Source organism: Emys orbicularis, chromosome 13, assembly GCF_028017835.1.
Source record: "Emys orbicularis isolate rEmyOrb1 chromosome 13, rEmyOrb1.hap1, whole genome shotgun sequence".
Classification (NCBI taxonomy): Eukaryota; Metazoa; Chordata; order Testudines; family Emydidae; genus Emys; species Emys orbicularis.
The window spans coordinates 581232-601710 of NC_088695.1; the positions used below are offsets into that span (position 1 = coordinate 581232).

Sequence of the window (20479 nt, forward strand, 5' to 3'; positions counted from 1 at the left end):
ACACCCGTGCCCCGGGAAGATGGAAATATGAAAGGAAGCGTCCGTCCGGCGTCCCAGTCCCTGGATCCAGGGAGGGGATAACGGAGGCCGGGGAGACCATGCGGAACTTCAACCTCTTGAGAGACCTGAGGCGATGCAGGTCCAGGGTGGGTCGGAGGCCCCGCTTGGCCCTCAGGATTAGGAAGTAGCAGGAGTAGAATCCTCTGTGTCCCGTGTCCCGAGGAGCCTCCCCCACGGCCCCCAGGGCAGGAGCTTGTCAACCTCCTGCCCGAGGAGTCGCTCATGAGGAGGGTCCCTGAAGAGGAACAGGGAAGGGGGGGGGGAGGGAGGGGTGACCAGGAATTGCAGGGTATAGCCCCGAGCCACTCTGTCCAGGCCCCAGCGGTCCGAGGTGACCCGCGACCAGGCCGAGTGGAAGGGGTGGAGATGGTCGAGGAAGAGACGGGGAGGATCTGGGGCGTTGCTCTCGAGCGCACCCTCACAACGGTCGCTCCTGGCCCCCGGGGTGTTTGGCCGGCCCAGGCCTGGCTGGTGAGCAGGAGGAAGGACGTTGGTGAGTAAAACTAGTGTCCCCCCTTCTCGCAGAGCCCTGACGGGGCTGACGGGGCCTTGGCGGCGGGGGCGGCCGGAAGGGCTGACAAGCAGACAGCAGCATGTGCCCTATGAGCGAAGGGGGGCCCTAGTGTCCTTCAACCCGGGCAGCCTGGTGTCCGTCTGCTCGGAGAAGAGGCCAACCCTGTCGGAAGGAAGGTGCTGAATGGAGGTCAGGTCTGCATCTCCTGGGAGAGACCCGCTGTTTGGAGCCAGGAGCTGCATTGCAGAACCACCATGTGATGAAGTGGGGGGGTTTCTTGTTTTCTGTGGGGTTTCAATGGTTTGCATGCAGAGGGGGTGGGACTCAGTTTCCCTGGGTGTTACTGGTTTAACGAGGTGAGGGGAGAGGGAGTGTGTTTTGCAGAGGACCGGAGAGAGGACTTGGGGACCAAGCCGATGGCCTGGAGGATGGATACCCCAGCGACCAGTGACCTGACGACCCGGAGGCCCAGCTGAGGAGACGCAGCCGGTTCTGGCCAGTGGGAGGACAATGGGCTGCAGAGTGAGGACCCAGTGACCTAAACAGCCGGTTCCAGCCAGAGGACAGAAGCGAGGAGAGGAGGCCCCAGTTTACGACCCTGTTTACCTGGAGCGAAGACAATGGACAGAGGCGGGGCTTGGGGCCAGGGATCTCAGATGCCCAGCTGGGAGCAGGGGGGCTCGGGGCTGGAGAGGGGGAGCAGGCAGAGCCCACCTGGATGCAGAGAGACTGGGATGTGCTGGGCTGAGGGAGGTCAGGCCTGAGGGTCAGAGAGTTTCCTGTGCTGTGTTCAACTCTCAATAAACCTCCTGTTTTACGCTGGCTGAGAGTCACTCCGGTCTAGAGAACAGGGGGCATCAAGCTCTTCGGGGGGTGGAGGCCCGGGGGGTCCAGAGCGAGTGGACTCCCTGAGGGGGCCCACGGCAGAGACAGATGTGCTAGGGCTCAGAGAGGTGCGGCTCCAGGAGGTGGAGGGGCCTGACCCTGGGAGAGAGTGGACCCCCGAGAAGGGCTGTCTCACTAGGAGGGGCACCCCCCACGGACTGCACGGGGCCAAGAGTGGGCACGATCTGTGAGTCCGTGACACACCCCCACCAACGCGACCACTGGAGCCGCCGAGTCCCTGCGTCCCAGGCCATTTGCAGGGAGCACCTGGCGCCGCGGTGCCCTCCTGCACCAGCGTGCCGACCCCGGGCCAGACCCCGCGGGAGGGATTCCGGGAACTTTCTAAGGCTGTCGCAGAGATTAAAGTTATATCTGCCCAACACGACCTGGCAATTCACCACCTGAAATTGTAAGCTGGCGGTTGAATAAATTTTTCTCCCAAAGAGATTGAGCCTTTTGGCCTCTTTGTTCTTGGAGTTGAGGAGGGGTGACCCTGCTTGTCCTTCTCGTTGGCCACAGACAACCAGCGAGCCCGGGGGTGGGTGGGTATAAAGCTATTCAAACCCTTTGGCCAGAACAAAGCACTTCTTTCCGGCTCTTTTGGGAGTGGGAGGAATGGAAGAGGGGGTTTGCCATAGGGCCGTAGTGATCTCAAGAACCCCTTCATGCAGAGATTGGGCGACCCAGGTGGGCGCAGAGGCCGAGAGGTCACTGACGAGGGTTTGCTGCTGCTTCGAACATCCCCTGCACCTCCAGCCCCACATTCTCAGCCACACGCCGAAGTGGGGCCTGACATTGCCTGAAGCCGTCCGGCGAGCTAGCCCTCCAAGGTCCCGCGACCGCCTCGTCCGGGGACGCCGAGGAAGATTGGATCACTAGAGGGGGTACCGGGGGTTTGACCACCGCCGGAGAGGGAGGCTTGGGGTGGGCACAGGCTCTTCCACCCCGACTGCGAATGGGCCCTCGACCCTAGCCTGGTGTTGCCGACCAGCGTCCAATGCATCGACAGAAGAGCTGCGAAGGGGCATCGTCACGACCGGTTCACACCACGTGCGCCAATAAACCCACTGCGATGCCACAGACGACAGTGTGGGCTCTGGTGCCCGATCTCGCCGGTGGGCCGTGGGCGATGGGCTGAACTGGCCTCCATGCAGAGGAATCCCCTCCCACCAACCAGGGAGGGGGCCGTCCGCGCCGGGGTTTGTTCAGTGGTTGTGGCTCCTGGCGACCGATGACCAGACGTGGGAGACCAAGTGTCAGTCCCAGGGAGACGGGTGCCGAGGGGGGGGAGGACACTCCCACTGCCGCAGGCGGCGATCAGGGCTGACGTTGAAGGATGACCGGTGCCGGGAATCGTAGGGGGAATGTCGCCCCCGTAGAGGTGAGTTACGCCGAGGGGATCTTGACGCTCGTCTGGGTGACCGATAGGGAGCCTTGGACCTGTCCCGGGATCCTCGGCGTAATGGAGAGGATCGTTGGCTCTTCTCCGGTGACCGGCGTGTTACCCTGCACCTTGGGGGGGGGGGGGTCTTAGAGGCTGCCTGCCCTCTTGGGGAACCTCAGCCGAGTCCTGCGGCACCAGAGGTGTCATCGGAGCAGGTGGAGACTCTGCTCTCTCTGCGCCTGGGAGCCAGGGAGGACGACGGTGCCGGCAGGGGTGTGGGTCCCGTAGTCCTCCCAGGAGTCGGTGACGGTCCTTTGCGGGAGCTGGGGGCCCCAACCGGGGAGGCACGATCCTGTGGCTCTGCAGTAGCCTGGCAGCCAGGGCCCCTGGCCAATGACCCCTGGGGTCTCTCTGCTCGGTGCCGGGGAGCTGCGCTGTCTGGTTCTCTTTTTTGGCATCAGCCATGGCGAACGGTGCCGGGAGGAGCCGTGTGCTGCGTACGGAGGCCGAGGCGCTGGGTGTGACCTGCCTGGGCGGCTCGGAAGGGGCGGGAGGGCGGGCTGGATCAGGGGAGCCCGGAGGCAAAAGTCTCGCTCCTTTTGGGTGCGGGGCTGAGAGCTTTTGCAGAACTGGCACCGCTGCTTTGCGTGTGATTCCCTCGAGCACGGAGACAGCTGCTGTGGGGTCACTGACAGGCACAGGCCTGTTACAGTCTGAGCGGGGCTCGAACCCGGGCACCTGGGGTCCAGTCCCCGCTGGGACGCTGACCACTAACGCTAAACAGCTGCTTCACACGGCTACCTGCAAACCACGGCCAGAGCCCTGAGGCACAACGTTCAAAGCGGGGAAACCGCTGGCTCCTGCCAAGCGAGAGGCGGCTCCGACTGACCCCGGGCGCGAAGAAGGAGCTGAGCAGGGCCGGCGATGCCTGATGGGCTGCGGCACGAGCACTCCAGAGGGCCCATGGCCGGCCCGACGGGCACCGCTAGGGCAGAAATCTCCAACCGCCGCGCACGGGGGCACACACCTGGAATAGAACGGACACTAGCAAGCACTGAAAGAACCTGGGTTTCCTGTCCCTGGCAACCAGCCAGAAGTCAGGGCGTACTCTTGGGATACTGAGATTCCCCCTCCCCCACACAGTGTCTCCAGACAGGGCCTGTGGACAGGCTGATAAAAGGTGGAGGGCTGGCCCCTGGGAGTCAGGAGCCGTGACACCTGCACACAGTATCACAGCAGCACCAGGGGCCTCATGCTGTCAACAGCAGAGAGATGTTTCCATAACGCTTGGGAGACTCCTAGCAAAATCACCACGTCACCCCTCCCTAAGCAACTACTCAACTCCAGGGCAAGCGGTCTTTGCCAGGGGACTAGCTCTGACAATTCCCTGGGGGGCCAGATGCCAGGGGGGTCTCCCTGTCAGAATGCCCTGAGCTGACATGCCAGGGTCATGTCGCTGTCAGCACAGCAGCGTCTCCTGTCTCCTTTCAGCTCATGGGCAGGAGGTCCTGTGTGGGGGATTCCCCAGGCTGTGGGGACACTCTCAGATGCCAAGGATAAAGGGATAGGAGCGTAATTCCCAGGAGGACGGGGGGGGTCACTCCCCCTTTCCCACCCAGGGGACACGAGTGGCAGAGGGGTCCATCTCTTCCAGTGCTGCACCACCCCACAGAGCAGTGTCGCCAACACAGGACCCTGCCCCACACCCTCTGCCTGGAGAGAGCTGGGAGCCAGCTGCTCCCATCCTTTGCTCAGCAATGGCCGAGGGGGTCACGGGTTCGGTCGTCGCACCAGGCGAGCCACTGCGCAGGCAGAGCCGTGGACGCTGCCGGGTAGAAACCCCCGGTCCCAGGCACATGGCGTGCGGGCGACCCACGGGTGGGGACCCACAGGGACAGCACGTGACTGCCCAGGTTTAGCATAAAGGCTCCAGTGAGTGACAAACGGATGTGTTCTGTTAGGAATGAAATGGAATCAACGTGTCCCAATCCCCAGCCCTACGGCCAGCCAGTGCCCCCGTCCCAGGGCTGGAGTGGAGACAGCGCTCACTGGGGGGGAAAGGCCCCATGTGCCAGGTGCTGCCCAGACCATGGGGCTCTGCCCGCAGGAGTCCGATGACAGGAAAGAAGGGATCGGGCCCCCCCGTTACAGCTGGGAATGGAGCCCCCCGGGGGGGGAGGATTTACCCCACTGCACACAGCCCTGGCTCCCAGCCACCCCTGCTCAGTGCTGCCCCCTTGTGGCTGTCTCCCTCTTTGCACAAATCCCAGCAGATCAAGTCAGCGCCCTGGGAACGGCTGTAGAAAATCCTGGGCTGCCGTGGTAAGAACATGTTTGCAGACACCCTGTGACTGGTCTAAGTTACTGCAACTTTCCCCCCCTCGGGTGCTGCTGCCAGGCCAGGCCAGGTCTGCACCAAATTCTCAGAGACCAGCTCTGCCAGCCAGAGCCCTCTGCCGGCAGTGCCGGGCTCCCAAGGGCAAAGGAGCCTGTACCGAGAACGTGGGGTGAGGGAGCTAAAATCCCCTCTCCTGGGCACCGCAGCTCAGCCAGCCTGAGCCCAGCGGAGTCGGCGTGGGGCCGACAGAGGAGTTCTCCAGCGACCTCGCTCCCGCCCATCAGAGGTGGATTTAGCGATGGCAGAACCTGCCCCCCAGTGCGTGTCTACGGGACAGTGCTACCCCCAGGCATGTTTCTAGCGCAGACCTAGAATCATAGAAGATCAGGGTTGGAAGAGACCTCAGGACGTATCTAGTCCAACCCTCTGCTCAAAGCTGGACCAATCCCCAACTAAATCATCCCAGCCAGGGCTTTGTCAAGCCGGGCCTTAAAAACCTCCGAGGAAGGAGATTCCACCACCTCCCTAGGGCACTGGATCGAGGGCTTCCCCACCGGCCATGTCACTAGGCACTCGCGTGCCCCACGAGCACGGCCCTGACCCAACCCTGGCTGGGACCCAGCACAGCCCCCCGGAAACCGTCCCAGCCTGATCTAACCCTGGAGGGGCTGGAGCCTCCACCCACCCCCTGGGAAGCCCTCATGTCAGAGGGTGGGGGGACCTGCCCTTTGGGGGGTGCTGGGAGGGGCAGGTCTGGGGCTCCCCACTGGTACTGCCCCAGGCTGTAAGCCTCAGGGGGGGGATGTGGCAGCACTGGCTCTGAAGCCAAAGCAGGGGCTAGGGCCCCCACCTCCATCCCTGGCCACAGAACCCCGCTGAACACCCCATGCCAGGGGCCAGGCAGCTGGGAAGAGATGCAATGTTCTGGGAGACCCCAACACTGGAAGGGGGGCTCCCAACCCCCAGCATTTCTGGCTGGCCCCATTCCCAGCTCCCCCCTCACCCCCTTCCAGCCGAGGGCTCATGGCTCAGCCGTCGCAGGGTGCTAGAGCCCCTGGGGCTCCGTCCCCCTCCAGGGGGTGCTCCGCAGACCCCGGGGCTCTCGTCCCAGCTCCGTCTACGGCGGTTGGAGGGAGACGGGGTGGGTGATTCAGGACTCCGGGGTTCCACCCCCAGCTCAGGAAGTGGGGGTGTCTAGGACTCCATCCCACGTCTGCCACAGGCTGGGTCAGCACGTTCCCAGGCCCAGCGGGCACCGAGGAACGAGACCGGGGCAGAGACCCGCAGAGAGAACAGGACTCCAATAATATTTTCTTTATTTACATGTTCCAGGCTGGAAAGGTCTGAACAGCGGAGCCCGCCCTCAGGGTCTGACGGGGCAGGCAGGGGACGGGGAGGGAAAAGGAAGGAGTAGAAAACAATTGTACAGTCAACATAAAAAACAGCCCCCCTCCCCGCCCCCCCGGTAAGGAGCATGCTGCCCGGGCCGTGCCCCCGGCAGGCTCTGTACACTGCAGTCCTGGAGCCGGGCGGGCTCCACTCGTCTCTGCAGGTCCCTGTGGCCCAACCACTGCTCAAATAAATAAACCCTCCCCGGAGAAGGGGACGAGGCCGCCGGCGGGACATGAGATGGGGGGGCCGGCAATGCAGCCCAGAGCACGTGAGGGGCTTGCGGCTTCCGTCTGTCCGGCCAGGCCCCCCCAAACCCCCAGCCCCACCCCCCAAGAGCAAATCCAAACGTGGAGACTTCCAAACCCTTTAAAACCCAAACGCTGCCCTGGGAAAAGCTCCCATGCGTCAGAACCAAACCAAACCAAACGGTAAAACCTGGCTGGGGTCGCGCCGGGGCCTGCACAGGCTGTGCCCGGCAGGGGCCTCTGCGCCAACAGCCCCCAGGGGCTCCGAACTGTAAACACTGGGGCAGTGCCCATGTCCGTGAGGGGGCAGTCACTGGCACCCTCCCTCGCCTTGGGGGTGCTGCCCGCCGGGTGGAGCCGCTCAGTCCGGTTCACATGGGGTCCGGTCCCGCAGAGCCTCTTCTGAACCTGCCCACGCTTCCACCCGGCCGCGATGCCGCCCGCCCACTGCCTTCGCCGCCACCGCTCTAGCCGGAATCCGAGTCACTGGTGTCCGAGGACGAGGAGCTGGAGCTGGAGCTGCTGGAGTCGGAGCTGGAGCTGCTGGCGCTGAGCCGCGACACGGGCACCTGCTGGGCAGACTCCGGCTTCTCGTTGGCTGCAGGGGAACGAGGGAGCCGGTCAGCAAACAGAACATGCCCTCTTTATCCTGCGCTGGGAGCCAGGCTGGGCTAGCAGGGGCTGCGGGTCGGGAGTGAGGGGCACAGGCAGAGCTGAGGATGCGGGGTGCCTGCGGCTGGGCTGGCAGGGGGCTGTGGTTCGGGACTGAGGGGCACCGGCAGGGCTGGGGAGAGCCCAGGGCTGGAATCATTCCCCCTCACCCTGCTACGAAGCCCTGCCTCATGGACGCCAACGCCTCGCTCCCCCTCCTGCCCCCTGCCCAGTACTCACCCTTCTTGGGGGGCTTCTTGGTGGAGTTGAGCTGGCCGCTCACGTCCTGCAGCCGCTTCTCCAGCTCCCGTTTCTTCTCCAGCGCCAGCTCCTCCTTCGTCTTCCCCACCGGCTTCTTCATGGCTGCAGCGGGCGGGACAGACGTGCTCAGACGGCTCCCCGCGGCTGGCTGCATCCCTGAGCCCCCCCTACTCCCACCCCGCCTGGGGAGCAGACAAGGCCACCCCTGCACTTCAGCCCCACCCCATCCCTGTACAGTGTGCGTAGGGGACAGAGCGTACTGCTCCCTAAGGCTCCCCCAATGTCCCCCCATCCCTTGTAAGGCATACGGGGTGGTGTACAGGCAGGACAGGGGGACACTGCTGAGATCTTCCCTTCCCCACTGACTGACTCACTCACTGCAAGGCTCCCAGGCATCCCTGCACGCTCTCACTGGGAGGCACCCAATCCCCTGAGCTCCCTGATTCCCCACCCTACTAACTTCATCCCCCTCCACCCTCGCTGTAAGGCTCCCAGCCCCCCTTGGCTATCCCACGACCTAGCGCTTCTCTGCAGTAGGTCTTGGGGCACTTCCTCGACCACATCCTAGGGGAGAGCCCAGCCCGGGACCATCCCCCCACTCACTCTCGCTGTAGGGCTTGCGCGGCTTCTTGCGCAGGCAGGACAGCACGTAGCGCTCCAGCTCCCGCAGGGTGGAGGGCTTGAGTGTCTCGAAGTCTATCTCGATCTCCTCGGGGTTGGAGTCGCGCAGCGAGGGCTCCCGCGACTGGATGATGTGCACCACCCGCCCCAGCTTCTCCCCCGGCAGCTTGTTGATGTCCAGGCTGAGCTGGCGCTTCTCGTCGTAGGTCATGGGCTTGCTCTCCTCCTCCTCTTCCGAGTCGTAGAGCATGGGGGGTGCCGGCAGCGCCGCCTTCGACACCTTACTGGAATTCCTGTCGGGGGGGGAGAACGTCATGCATGGCCAGATACCCCTCTTCTGGGCCACTGTGCGCCACAGAGCCAGCCCTGCCACCCACACGGCCAGAGTGGAAATCAAAAAGAACCTAACCGGGAACTGAAAAAGCAGGACAAAGCTTGTTTATCCTTTTCCAATCTCTGAGGAGAACTTGGGTGTGAGAGAATCAGATCTACTGGTTCCGAAGGCTTGAAGGACATGGTGACCAGAAACAATCACTTCAGATCACTAACTTGTTCACCAAATCAGTTGTAAACACAAAGTTTTTGATAAGCTTCTTTTCTTTTACATTTCCAGGACATTTGAGGTCATTTTACTGAATTAAAAATCAGTCTAAAAATGTTTTGTGCCTTTTTAAATTGCATTCCACTTTCCATCAAAATAGATCACAACAAATCTAGTAAATGAATGCATCATTCCCAATTTCTTTGCACAATAAAACACGCAATATAATGGCTTAAATAAAAATGTAGAGATCTACTATATCCTCCTGAACAGCAAAAAGTATCACCAAGTTTGACATAAAGCTTATATTCAGTTACATAACAACATAAGAACGGCCACACTGGGTCAGACCAAAGGTCCATCTAGCCCAGTATCCTGTCTACCGACAGTGGCCAACGCCAGGTGCCCCAGAGGGAACGAACAGACCAGGGAATCATCAAGTGATCCATCCCGTTGCCCATTCCCAGCTTCTGGCAAACAGAGGCTAGAGACACCATCCCTGCCGATCCTGGCTAATAGCCATGGATAGACCTATCCTCCATGAACTTATCTAGTTCTTTTTTTAACCCATTTACAGTCTTGGCCTTCACAACATCCTCTGACAAGGAGTTCCACAGGTTGACTGTGTGTTGTGTGGGGGGAAAAAAAACAAACAAACTTCCTTTTATTTGTTTTAAATCAGCTGCCTATTCATTTCATTCAGTGACCCCTAGTTCTTGTGTTATGTGAAGGAGTAAATAACACTTCCTTATTTACTTTCTTCACACCAGTCATGATTTTATAGACCTCAATCATATCCCCCCTTAGCCGTCTCTTTTCCAAGCTGAAAAGTCCCAGTCTTCTTACTCTCACCTCATATGGCAGCTGTTCCATACCCCTCATCATTTCTGTTGCCCTTTTCTGAACCTATTCCAATTCCAATATATCTTGTTTGAGATGGGGTGACCACATCTGCACACAGTATTCTCAACTAACAAGAATGACCCTTTGTAGGAAAAGAACTAAATACAATGGCAAAACAGGATTTCAATCCAGATTTTCTGCTTCTTGATTGAAATCAATCCACCGTGATGGCCACAAATCCACCTCCTGTGGGTATCACAGGAGCCAACCCACCACCCAAGGGATCTGCTGTGGAACTCATGTGGGGCTGGGAGGCAGGTGGAAGCGGAGAGGTGAGCAAGACCCCTTGCTCACACCCTGTCAGACACACCCATCAGGAAGCTGAAGCTGCTGAGACGGGGATTCACGTGGAAGGGGAGAGGTGCTCACACACTGAGGTGCCCCTGGGGACCCTGGAAGCCCCTGCAGCCATAGTGCAGGGACCCCAGGAGCTGCCCACTGGATGTCAGACCCATGCTGTCCCAGGAGCAGCTAAGCCCAGTGAGGACCTGTACCCCCACCCAGCCAAGGGCATCTCGGGGAGTCGGGGCAGGCAGCCGTCAGACATGCTTTGGCTTATCCACACAAGGTCATCGCCACGGTCGATCCGCCGGGGAAAGAGAGTCATCACGCAGCTGCCCTCGCCGCTGCCCTGCTGGGTGGAACATGGGCTGCCCTGTCACCTCCACGTATCCCCACCACCCCCAGGGCCCCACCCTGCTCACTTGGTGATGCTGCTGCTGCTGCTCCCGCTGGTCCCTCCACTGCTGCCCCCTGCCTTTTTGGCCTTCTTCAGCTGGGCCTGGCATGCCCGCGCCTCCTCATCGCCTCCCCGGCCCTTGTGCTTCTCCGATTTCTTCTTCTTTTTCTTCTCCTTCCTTTCCCGCTTCTTTTTGGGCTTGGAGACCGGGCCCTGCGACAGGGCGGCCAGCTGCTCATGCACTGCCCGCAGCTGGGGGGGAGACACCAGTGAGGGGGGACCCAGAGACACAAGGGGGCTGCTAAGCCGAACCCTGCGACAGGGCGGCCAGCTGCTCATGCACTGCCCACAGCTGGGGGGGAGAGACACCAGTGAGGGGGGACCCAGAGATACATGAATTCTCACCAGCTGCAGCTGGAGAGGGATGACAGGGAGCAGAGGAAGGGAGCTCAGCGCTAACCCAGAGACAGGGCCCCCGTGCAAGGGGGCCAGGACACAGCCAGGGAACCAGGGAAGCTAGCGCCCTGCCTGGGGCCAGGAGGGAGATGGAAACGAGAGACAGCAAGGAAGACACAACTAGGGGCAGAGGGATCTAACTGCTAACTGTGGGACAAGAGGCAGTCCCAGAGGCAGGGAGACAGCACCCCACGGAGAAGCCAAGTGCTGAGTGGAGGGACCCAGCCAAGCACTGGCCCCCCAAGTGAAGACGCACCCCTATGGTCCACACCCCTATGGTCAGGGTCGATGGCCTCACCTGCTCCTGCAGCTCCGCCAGCCGGTTGGCGCGCTCCTCCTCCGAGTCGGAGCTCTCCTCGCTCTCCGACGAACTCTCGCTGCTGCTCTCCTCGTCGTCCTCATCCTCATCCTCGTCCTCATCCTCGTCGTCGCTGGACGACTCCTCGGAGGAGGATTTCGAGAGGGCTCCAGACAGCCCGGCCGACGGCGGGTTGGTGTCCAGGGGCTCGTCCGGCATCTTGGCGTAGCTGAACTCGAACACGTCCTGCGGGAGGATGAGGGAGGCCAGGGTTAGCGGGTGCAGTGGGGACACAAAGGCGTACTGAGTCCTGGGGCAGGGGAGGGGAAGTGCCACCTGGCCCCACTGCCCCACTCACCTGCAGCTTGCGAGCCATGGCCACGACGTCGTGGTCGGGCGGGTTGTACTTGTAGCAGTTGGAGAACATTAACCGGACGTCGGCAGCAAATTCCTGCGCGTCGTGGTAATCCCGGTTCTCCATCTTCCGCTGCACCACGGGCAGAGAACACAGGGTGAGCGGGGGTGGCTGCACCAGGGAAGGGGCACAGACCCCCCACCCCCAAGGTTCTCCCCGGACTGGGCTGCAGCAAGGGGGCTCAGACCAGCTCATCAGGCAGTTACCACTGGCCAGAGCCTTCTAGGCACTGCTGGGGGCAGGACAGCCCCCACCGCCCCCGAGGAGGGACAGGGTCTCAGGCTGCCACAGAACACCTGTGAGCCAGTGACGCTGCCTTCCACAGGGCGGAGATGCGGGGCGATCCCGGAGGCTCCCCAGTGGGGGACCTGTCTCCTGCAGACCTGCACGAGGAAGGCCTCAGCTTATACCTGTACGGCACGGAGGTTTCTGGGATGCCCCCTTCCCAGGGCCAGGTCACGGGCTGCACTTCATTGATGCCCAGTCCCCAGAGGAAGACTCCAGGACACACCCGGAGGTACCCCAGCACCCCTTTCCCTCCCTCCCTGCAGAGCCCCCAGCCGTACCTTGATGGTGCTGAGGTCCATGGGGCACTTGATGATCTCGTGGTAGTCGTGCAGCCCCAGGGCCGAGGCGTCGACGGGCTTGTAGAACGGCCAGGCGTAGGCAGCGTGCTTCTTGGACACCAGGTCCTTGAGGATGCCATTGCAATACTTGAGCTGCTCGGACAGCTTGCCCTTCTTGGAGGTCTGGTGCTGCTGCGAGTCGGGCAGGTCCTTCTTGGGGGGCTTGATGGGGCGCCCACTCTCCCGCCGGGTGGGGATCTTGGCCGCTTTGGGCTCCAGAAGGATGGCCAACGGGGACGACTCCCCGCTAGTGGCGATGATGGCTGTGGTGGTGGGAGTGGTGGTGTCCGCTTTTCGCTTCACACCCTTCTTCTGTGGGGCAGGGACAGAGAACCTGAGCAGTGCGCTGAGCAACCCCCCCAATTTTATGCCCATACAGAACCAACTGAAACCCCAAACCACCCAGCACCTGTCCCACATGGGACAATTGCAGAAACCCCAGCGCCCTGCGGCCCAAATGCAAACAGCACCCCGACAGCCAAGTATTTTCTGACCCCAACATGGCCAACCGCAGCCCCTTCCTCCAGGTCTGCAAACGCCACCCCCTCCACAGCAGGACAGACTGCAGACGGCTCAACCCAGCCAAACCCCCCTGCCCCACAGGCCTGATCCACCAACCCCCCTGCCAGTCTCACCAGCTGCTCACTCGACCACCCCCAGCCCCACGCCAGACAGGTGGGTGCCTACCTTGGCCACGGGCTGCGTGGGAGCGGGCACAGCCAGCACTGGCTGGCAGGCGGCGGAGTGCAGTGATTTGAGAAGCGGTGCCGAGATCACCGAGGGGTGGGGGATACTGAGCACAGTGGTGGGGATCTCAGCGCTTGGGGTGTAGAGCGAGGCGTGCGAGACCGAGGAGACTGCGGGTACTTGGTGAGCTGCAGTGACTGCGCCTGCCAGGAGAGCTGGGGGAATACGCAAGCACCAGTTAGCACCAGCACCTGGGAATATAGTCACCACCACACAAGGACTGGCCCAATGTCACAGCTGACGACGGAACCCAGGAGTCCTGGCTCCCAGCCCACCCATCCCCCCAGCCCACCCTTCCAGGGGGACTCATATTCCTCCATGTCTGGGACCTGCTTGCCCCCACCCCTCCGGAGCAAACTCCGACTAGTCTCCCCGTCACAGAGCGCACGTACCTGCCGCCCGGGAAGCCCCCTTCTTGTGGCTGTTCTTGGCCACGGTGATGACAATCTCCTGCTCCTCTGCAGGCATCTGAGCCACTTTCTGCAGGAAAATCTTCTCCAGGGTCTGGGCCATCAGCACAATGTCATCCGTGGGCTGTAGGCCAAGGCAGAGGCGAGGGATTAGAGGGTGCAGGGAAGGGGCTGGGGCTCACGCCGGCTCCAGGGAAAGCCCAAGGAGGAGAGCACTGCAGGGAGGGCTGGCTCTCACCTTGTTGTAGATGTAACAGTTGGTGAACATGGTGTTGAAGTCCTGCATGCACTCCGCCGCCCCCCAGTAATAGTTGTTCTCCAGACGCCGCTTGATGGTCCCCATGTCCATGGGCTGCTTGATGATCTTGTGATAATCCTGCCGGCAGAAGAGCACAAGGGGCCAGGTGGTCAGTCACAAGGCGTGAGCCCTACAACAAGGATCCCAATCACACCCGCGCCCCAGAGGCACACGATCAAGGGAGGGGGGTGGCATCTCAGTCCAGAAATACCCAAGAGGAGCTCACGGATGCAGGAGCTGTGTAATGTCACTCATGCACACAGATCTCATTCCAGTTTCTACACTCAAGTCACCTGGCAAAGGACAGGGGTTGTATCCGCTCAGGGACACTTCCTAGGGTGCCTGCAGTGTTCCAGTCAACGCTGGATTCAGCCTCGCATACAACTCAGGGACGGGGACCCCTGCGCACCCCAGAGCAGAGAAGCCTAAGCTACTGGGACAGCTGGTGACCATGAATGGCTGCGGTCCCAGTGACCCAACAACCTGGACTACTCCAGTCCCAGGCGGGGTGCGACAGGGGCTGGGAGACTAAAGCTAAGGAAAGAGCAAACCTAAGTGGAATTTACCTCCGGGCTTTAAATCCTTGAGCGCCACAGGTGCACGGGGGGCTGGCGTTTAATATTGGGGTCACGTGATGTCTTCTACAAATTCATGGATGGGAATCTGCAAAACGCATTCAGGGCACAAGAGATTAGGTGGGGAAGTGTCCGGGTTACCTGTAAAGGGGCTGTCTCACCTCATCCACACCTTTGTAGGGAGCAGTAGGGTGGGGCGGCTGGTCTGGGGAAGCTCCCAGGACAAGCCAAGCAGGCCGGATGTACAGGGACCTGGAGACCCTCAGCTCTGGGACAGCATGGAACCAGCTGAGAGACCACCACAGGTCGGGAAGGAGGAGTTGGGGATGGCACAGCCCAGGCACCTGTAGCTGCATCTTTGTGGCACAGACCCCAGGATGGGACAGGGCTGTCCCTGGGACTGTCAGGCTGGGGGGAGTGCGGGGGGGAATACTTTAGGTTAGGCCACATGGTGAAGCAATATTTGAATGAGGCATCCTCCTCACACCCCTGGAACGGCACACACTCCCCAAGCCAGTAAGGATCAACTGGGGCCAGACACACACACACACACACACACACACCCCTCCCACCCTCTGGGCCTCAGCCACTCCCATGCCCAGCCCACAGGGCTCATTACCGGCAGGCCTAGCTTGACAGCATCGACGGGCTGGCGGAAGGGCCAGGCGAACTGATGTTTCCACAGGGCCTTCATCACCACCTTGTGGAGATATTGCAGCTGGTTGGTGACCCTGCCTGGCTTTTTGGGGTTGGACACCTCCGGTGGTGGAGGGTTCACCTGAGGCAGGTGCAGGGCTGGCACCGACGCCATGGTGGGGCTCTCGAAACCCTCGTAGAGCAGTGAGGGCTTGCGGATCCGCTTGCCTGGGGTCGACTCCGTCGCCAGGCCCATGAGCCCAGTACTGCCCTCCCCCAAAATCCTGAAATGGGAGCAAAGACACCATTAAAAGGGTAACTCTAGGACTAAGAAGCTCATGCCATCTGGCCCTGGGCCACCAGCACACAGCAACACAGAGCAAAAGGGCCTGCAGACACCACAGGGGCAGGACACCTGGGGTGGAGGGAAAGAACTCTGGGCCTGCTGCCGACAGCTACTCTTGGGTCCGGGAAGGTGCTCTTCTGAAAAGTCTCCCCAAAAACCATCCCTGAAGCAAAGCTGAGAGGCACCTGTGCTATTTATACCCACTCCTAGGGCACAATTAGTGCTGGGAAGATTGCTCTGCTTATCTTTAAGCTCCGAAAACATCCATCCAAACCCAAGCGAAAGGCAGAGAGGAAAGTGTACTAAGGCAATCTGTTTCCCAGGGATGTGGGTGAATTCTCAGCCACACGCATGCCCAGGGAGAGGCCATGAACTCTAGCCAGTTGCCGCTAGCCTAGGGCTGCATTCCCAACTGTTTCTATGGGAGCCCGAACCAAGAGATCTCCTAAGGGCCCAGACCCAGAGATCTTGCTGTCAAACACCAATACCCCACACAACACTAGTGTGTCACCAGTGAGGGACTAGCTCCGAATCCACACCGCAGGCACCAGAGAGATTCAGGGCTGCAGAGCCAAGGTTCTGGCACATATCCAGGTTAGGTCTGGAAACAAAGGGCGGCAGATTAGCTCCGTGAAAAGCCTCATCTATTTCTATGCCTTCGGGACAGGACTGTTCCCTAGAAGTCACTGCCCAAGGTCCCAATGGCACAGGGCAGGGCACTCCAGCAGGATGTGGAAGGGACAGGAGATGGGGACTCCACTTAGGTAGTATTACACGCCCATGAGGCACAGGTAGGACAAGCAGAAGTCACACCATATGGAGGTCTCCTGCAGCTCTTCCATGCTAGATTGCTGGAGCTATAGATTCATTCAGTCTGACTTCCTGTGTACCCCAGGCTGGTACATTTCACCATTTCCCTCTAATGCAGCAGTTACTGTGCAGCAGGACCCCAAAGACGTGATGGGTCACCAGGGCCCACGTTAAGACTGCCTGGGCCAAGCCTCACCGCCCAGGGCTCAGGCTTCTGCTTCAGACCTGGGCAACAGAGCTCAGGTTACAGCCCCCCCCAGAGATGAAGCTCTTGGGCCTTTGGCTTTGACCTCCCTACTGGTCAACCCCTCCTGGGATTGTTTAGTAATTTTTGTGGAGAACCCCATCTCCAGTGAACCAAATCACCTGTGCTATACAGATGCTCCCCGGGTCCCCGACTTACGGAAAACGTCCTGTAAACTTTTTTTTTTGGCACGTAATTGTCAGAGATACGTTTCCGACTTACGCAAACTTCAACTTATGCAAGGCGTTCGGGAACAGAACACTTGCGTAAGTCGGGGAGCTTCTGTACAGAGCTGTGCTGTGCAAACTAGCCAGAGCCGGACAATGAATACACTCAGGGGAACAGTATCCCCAGGGCCAAACTCCAAGGAGCCAGACATCCCAACTGCTCTCCTTAGAGGCACACACAGCAAGGCTGGCAGGGGCTGGGACTGTGTCACCAGGTTGCTATGGGGCCCTCTAATCACAGCCCTGCAATAACCAGGGGAACCAAACCCGTGTTACAAACCCAGTTCAGAGCTTACATCCTGCTTAACAAGGAAGGGGGGGCGGGGGGGGGGGAGGGTCACCCTGGCTCCACAGTGTGGGGAACTTGGGTATCCTGTCCCTGGCAACCAGCCAGAAGTCAGTGCGTACTCTTGGGATACTGAGATCCCCCTCCCCCACACAGTGTCTCCAGACAAGGCCTGTGGACAGGCTGATAAAAGGTGGAGGGCTGGCCCCTGGGAGTCAGGAGCCGTGACACCTGCACACAGTATCACAGCAGCACCAGGGGCCTCATGCTGTCAACAGCAGAGAGATGTTTCCATAACGCTTGGGAGACTCCTAGCAAAATCACCACGTCACCCCTCCCTAAGCAACTACTCAACTCCAGGGCAAGCGGTCTTTGCCAGGGGACTAGCTCTGACAATTCCCTGGGGGGCCAGATGCCAGGGGGGTCTCCCTGTCAGAATGCCCTGAGCTGACATGCCAGGGTCATGTCAGGGTCATGTCGCTGTCAGCACAGCGGCGTCTCCTGTCTCCTTTCAGCTCATGGGCAGGAGGTCCTGTGTGGGGGATTCCCCAGGCTTTGGGGACACTCTCAAATGCCAAGGATAAAGGGATAGGAGCGTAATTCCCAGGAGGACAGGGCGGGGGTCACTCCCCCTTTCCCACCCAGGGGACACGAGTGGCAGAGGGGTCCATCTCTTCCAGTGCTGCACCACCCCACAGAGCAGTGTCGCCAACACAGGACCCTGGCCCACACCCTCTGCCTGGAGAGAGCTGGGAGCCAGCTGCTCCCATCCTTTGCTCAGCAGTGGAGGAGGGGGTCACTGGAGCGGAGTTGAAAAGCCACTTAGCAGATCTAGTCCACACCTGAGAAGCGTATTGCTTCTGTTTGGGTTGGGTTCAGTGTCAGGCCCAGCCCAGGCGGTCCCCTTGGGGAGTCTGGAGACAGGCTGAGGTTGTAAGCAATCCCAAAGGGTTGACCTCACCTCTGTCCCCTCTCAGCCACTAGAGGTAACAAGGGGGCTGGAAGCAGGGATCACTGAGGAGAATCCTCTGTGTACAAATCAGGTATGTTCCTAATGACCCCTTCTTCTTGCCTTAACATGAACCTATGAATCCAATCTTTCTACCTCCAGGGACTAGGAGCAACCTCCCTTCTCTCCCAGAGGGGCAAGGCTAGTGAACAGTGGTGGGAGCAGGCCAGGGGCAAGCTGGCAAACTGGCCACGCACACAGGGCTGACATGTGCCTGACTCACCAGCCACTGCAGCCCTCCTCCCTTTGCCACAAGCATGACTGCACAGAAAACTCACCCCTCCCAAGCCCCAGACCCCACTCCAATGACCCTGCTGCCCTAAGGCACAACTGCAGTGACAGCACAGCCCTACCTCAGCCCAGGTCTCGGGGTACCCATGCACATACCACCAACACGTGGCAGGTGCAGACCCAGCATCTTCTCACAAAAGGCACCCAAAACACATGCCAGGACAGCCAATAGCGGCTAAAATAAGGGCATCCCCCAATACGAAGAGCACGATAGAAACGGATTCTGTGTAAATAAACCCAAGCCATCAAATGCATAAACTCCCTACAGAATACAGGAACCCCAGAGGCAGAGCACCCCCATTTAATGCATTGTTTCAAAAAAAACCACTCCACAAATACATTGGCAGTGTCTGGCACTCCCAATTAACATCATAAAGCAAATAGTTACTACACAACTGAACAGTACCTCCACATGCGGTGACATCAGCAGGCAAGGTACACACTTGTAAGTAGGCGCTAGCAGCCCCAATTAACTGTGCATTGCAGAAACACAGGGTGCCAGGCCCCTGCAACCATATAACGGGATCAATGCAAACCCTAACACAGCATAGACAGACACGCTCCCCCATGTAACACACAACAGTGCTCAGAAAGGAGTGCTGAACACAACCCGTCCCCACTGAATGCAAGGTATACCCACTGCAAACCAGCCACAGGCCCGTCCCGCCATGGACCCCAGGAATGGGAAGTGAGGGTGTAAATAAACCCAAGCCCTCTAACACAGGACAGCGGGTCAGAGGACACACCATTCCCCCCCTCCCCAGTGTAAAACAGCTTTGCATAGTACCCCCCCGCAGCAGTGCAGCCAAGGCACCCCACAAACCCACTGCCGCCATAGAACCCAGCAATGCCGCCCCCCCCAATGCAAACCGGGGCGAGACCCGCCCCGCCCCGCCCCCCAGGAGCGAGCCGGGTACCTACTTGTTGTGGGGATTCACATTCTGCAACATGCCTGCAGCGGCGGCTTTCCAGGGTCTCTCCCCCAAGAGTCCACCTCCTCCTCCTCCAGATGCTGGGGCCTCGGATGACCCCCCCACTTTGCCAGGATGCGGGGGGAGGCGCTAGTGACACATGCTGTGCCCGCGCCGCGGGGTGCAGGGCTGCCCGCTGCCGAGCATCACCGACGGAGGACAGGCGGGCGGGCGGCGGCTCCCCCCCAACACACCAGGAGGAGGGGGGGGGAGGAAGGCGCTAGGGGAGGGGGACAAGCCTGGCACCCCCTCCCCTCCCCGCCAGCGGGCTAGAACCAGCCGCAGGGGCTCAGGCTACCAGCAGCCGGGGGCCGGGCCCATGCACCGCAGCGGGGCCGATGGTCTCCAGCCAGGCGAGCAGCACCAGCAAGGCGGGCGGGGACCCCAGCACCATTCACCGGGTTTACATGAATGGAAGCAAAGAAAATGGCGGCGGCGGCTGCTGAAGGGCGGGGGGATGCCGGGTGGGGGGCCCCTCTTCGGAGCCCCAGACGGGCTCCAAATCCTGTCGGGCTCCGGTCAATATAGGACTCGCTGGGTCCCCCGGCGCCTCCTCTGCCCGTAGAGGCCGGTCCCCGGAAGGATGGTCCCCGTCAGGGAGGCGGATGGCACTGGATTGTACTGGGATCACTGGTCCGGCTCCATCTTGGCTGCCAGGGGGATGGGGGCGTTCTGCGAGGGCCCTCGAGGCCGCAGGCAGGGGTCTCTACGGAAGCCGGGGAGGTCCTGCGAGCCCGTCGGTGGAGTGGAGGCGGGAGTTGGGGGCTGCCCGGCGGAGGATGGATCCGGATTGAGTCCGCCCCCTTCACAGACCAGGACTCGACCAGCTCCTTCCTCCGCTTCAGCGAAATGGCGCCTCTCGGCCTGTCCCCGGTCGGCCTTATATAGACGGCGGCTTGCCTCTGATTGGGCGGCGACAGATGTGACATCACCCCGCCATCCGGGATCGCCCCTTCGCCGGCTCATTGGGCAGAAGCTTCCCAGACGCCGCGTTCTGATGGGCCTCCATAACCATCAGTCACATACCCCTCTTCCCCGCCCCCTCGTAAGGCGCTCGAGCCGCCGGCTTAGGCGGCGCGCGCTGCCATTGGCCAGCGCTGCCATTCGTTGCAGGCTAACTGGCTGCCGAGTCACGTGGGGGCGGGGCGACCGTTGGAACTGGCAGTTGGATGTTGTTGTTCTGCTCCCCGCGGGGGAGGGGGAGAGGAGGGAAGCGCCATTTTGAGCTGCAGCAGGGAAGAGGGCGGACAATAAAGCGGCTGCTCCCTTCAGACGGCCCCTGCGCCGCCCCACTGCCTGCAAGTCCCCCGCGCTGCCGTCAGTGCGCAGCGAACCGCTCCAGAAGTCCTGTCACAAAGTG

At 60.7% G+C, this 20479-nt stretch overlaps 1 protein-coding gene across 3 annotated transcripts; it reads right to left on the minus strand.

The window, feature by feature from the left end:
- Positions 1 to 6931: 6931 nt before the first annotated feature.
- Positions 6932 to 19197, minus strand: BRD2 (bromodomain containing 2). 3 transcript variants are annotated; one of them, XM_065415471.1, is made up of 12 exons: positions 19070 to 19197; positions 14919 to 15219; positions 13665 to 13802; positions 13409 to 13550; positions 12957 to 13171; positions 12210 to 12581; positions 11587 to 11715; positions 11229 to 11474; positions 10500 to 10726; positions 8334 to 8644; positions 7710 to 7832; positions 6932 to 7416 (listed from the first exon to the last, which is right to left on the minus strand). In XM_065415471.1, exons 1-12 carry the CDS (start codon positions 19096 to 19098, stop codon positions 7286 to 7288), a joined length of 2364 nt encoding a protein of 787 aa, XP_065271543.1. In that variant the 5' UTR covers positions 19099 to 19197; the 3' UTR covers positions 6932 to 7285. The 3 variants fall into 3 exon arrangements, with proteins under 3 accessions (XP_065271543.1, XP_065271545.1, XP_065271544.1); XM_065415473.1 differs by lacking the exon at positions 19070 to 19197 and adding an exon at positions 14291 to 14387 and having other exon boundaries at positions 14919 to 15004; XM_065415472.1 differs by lacking the exon at positions 11587 to 11715.
- Positions 19198 to 20479: the final 1282 nt, after the last annotated feature.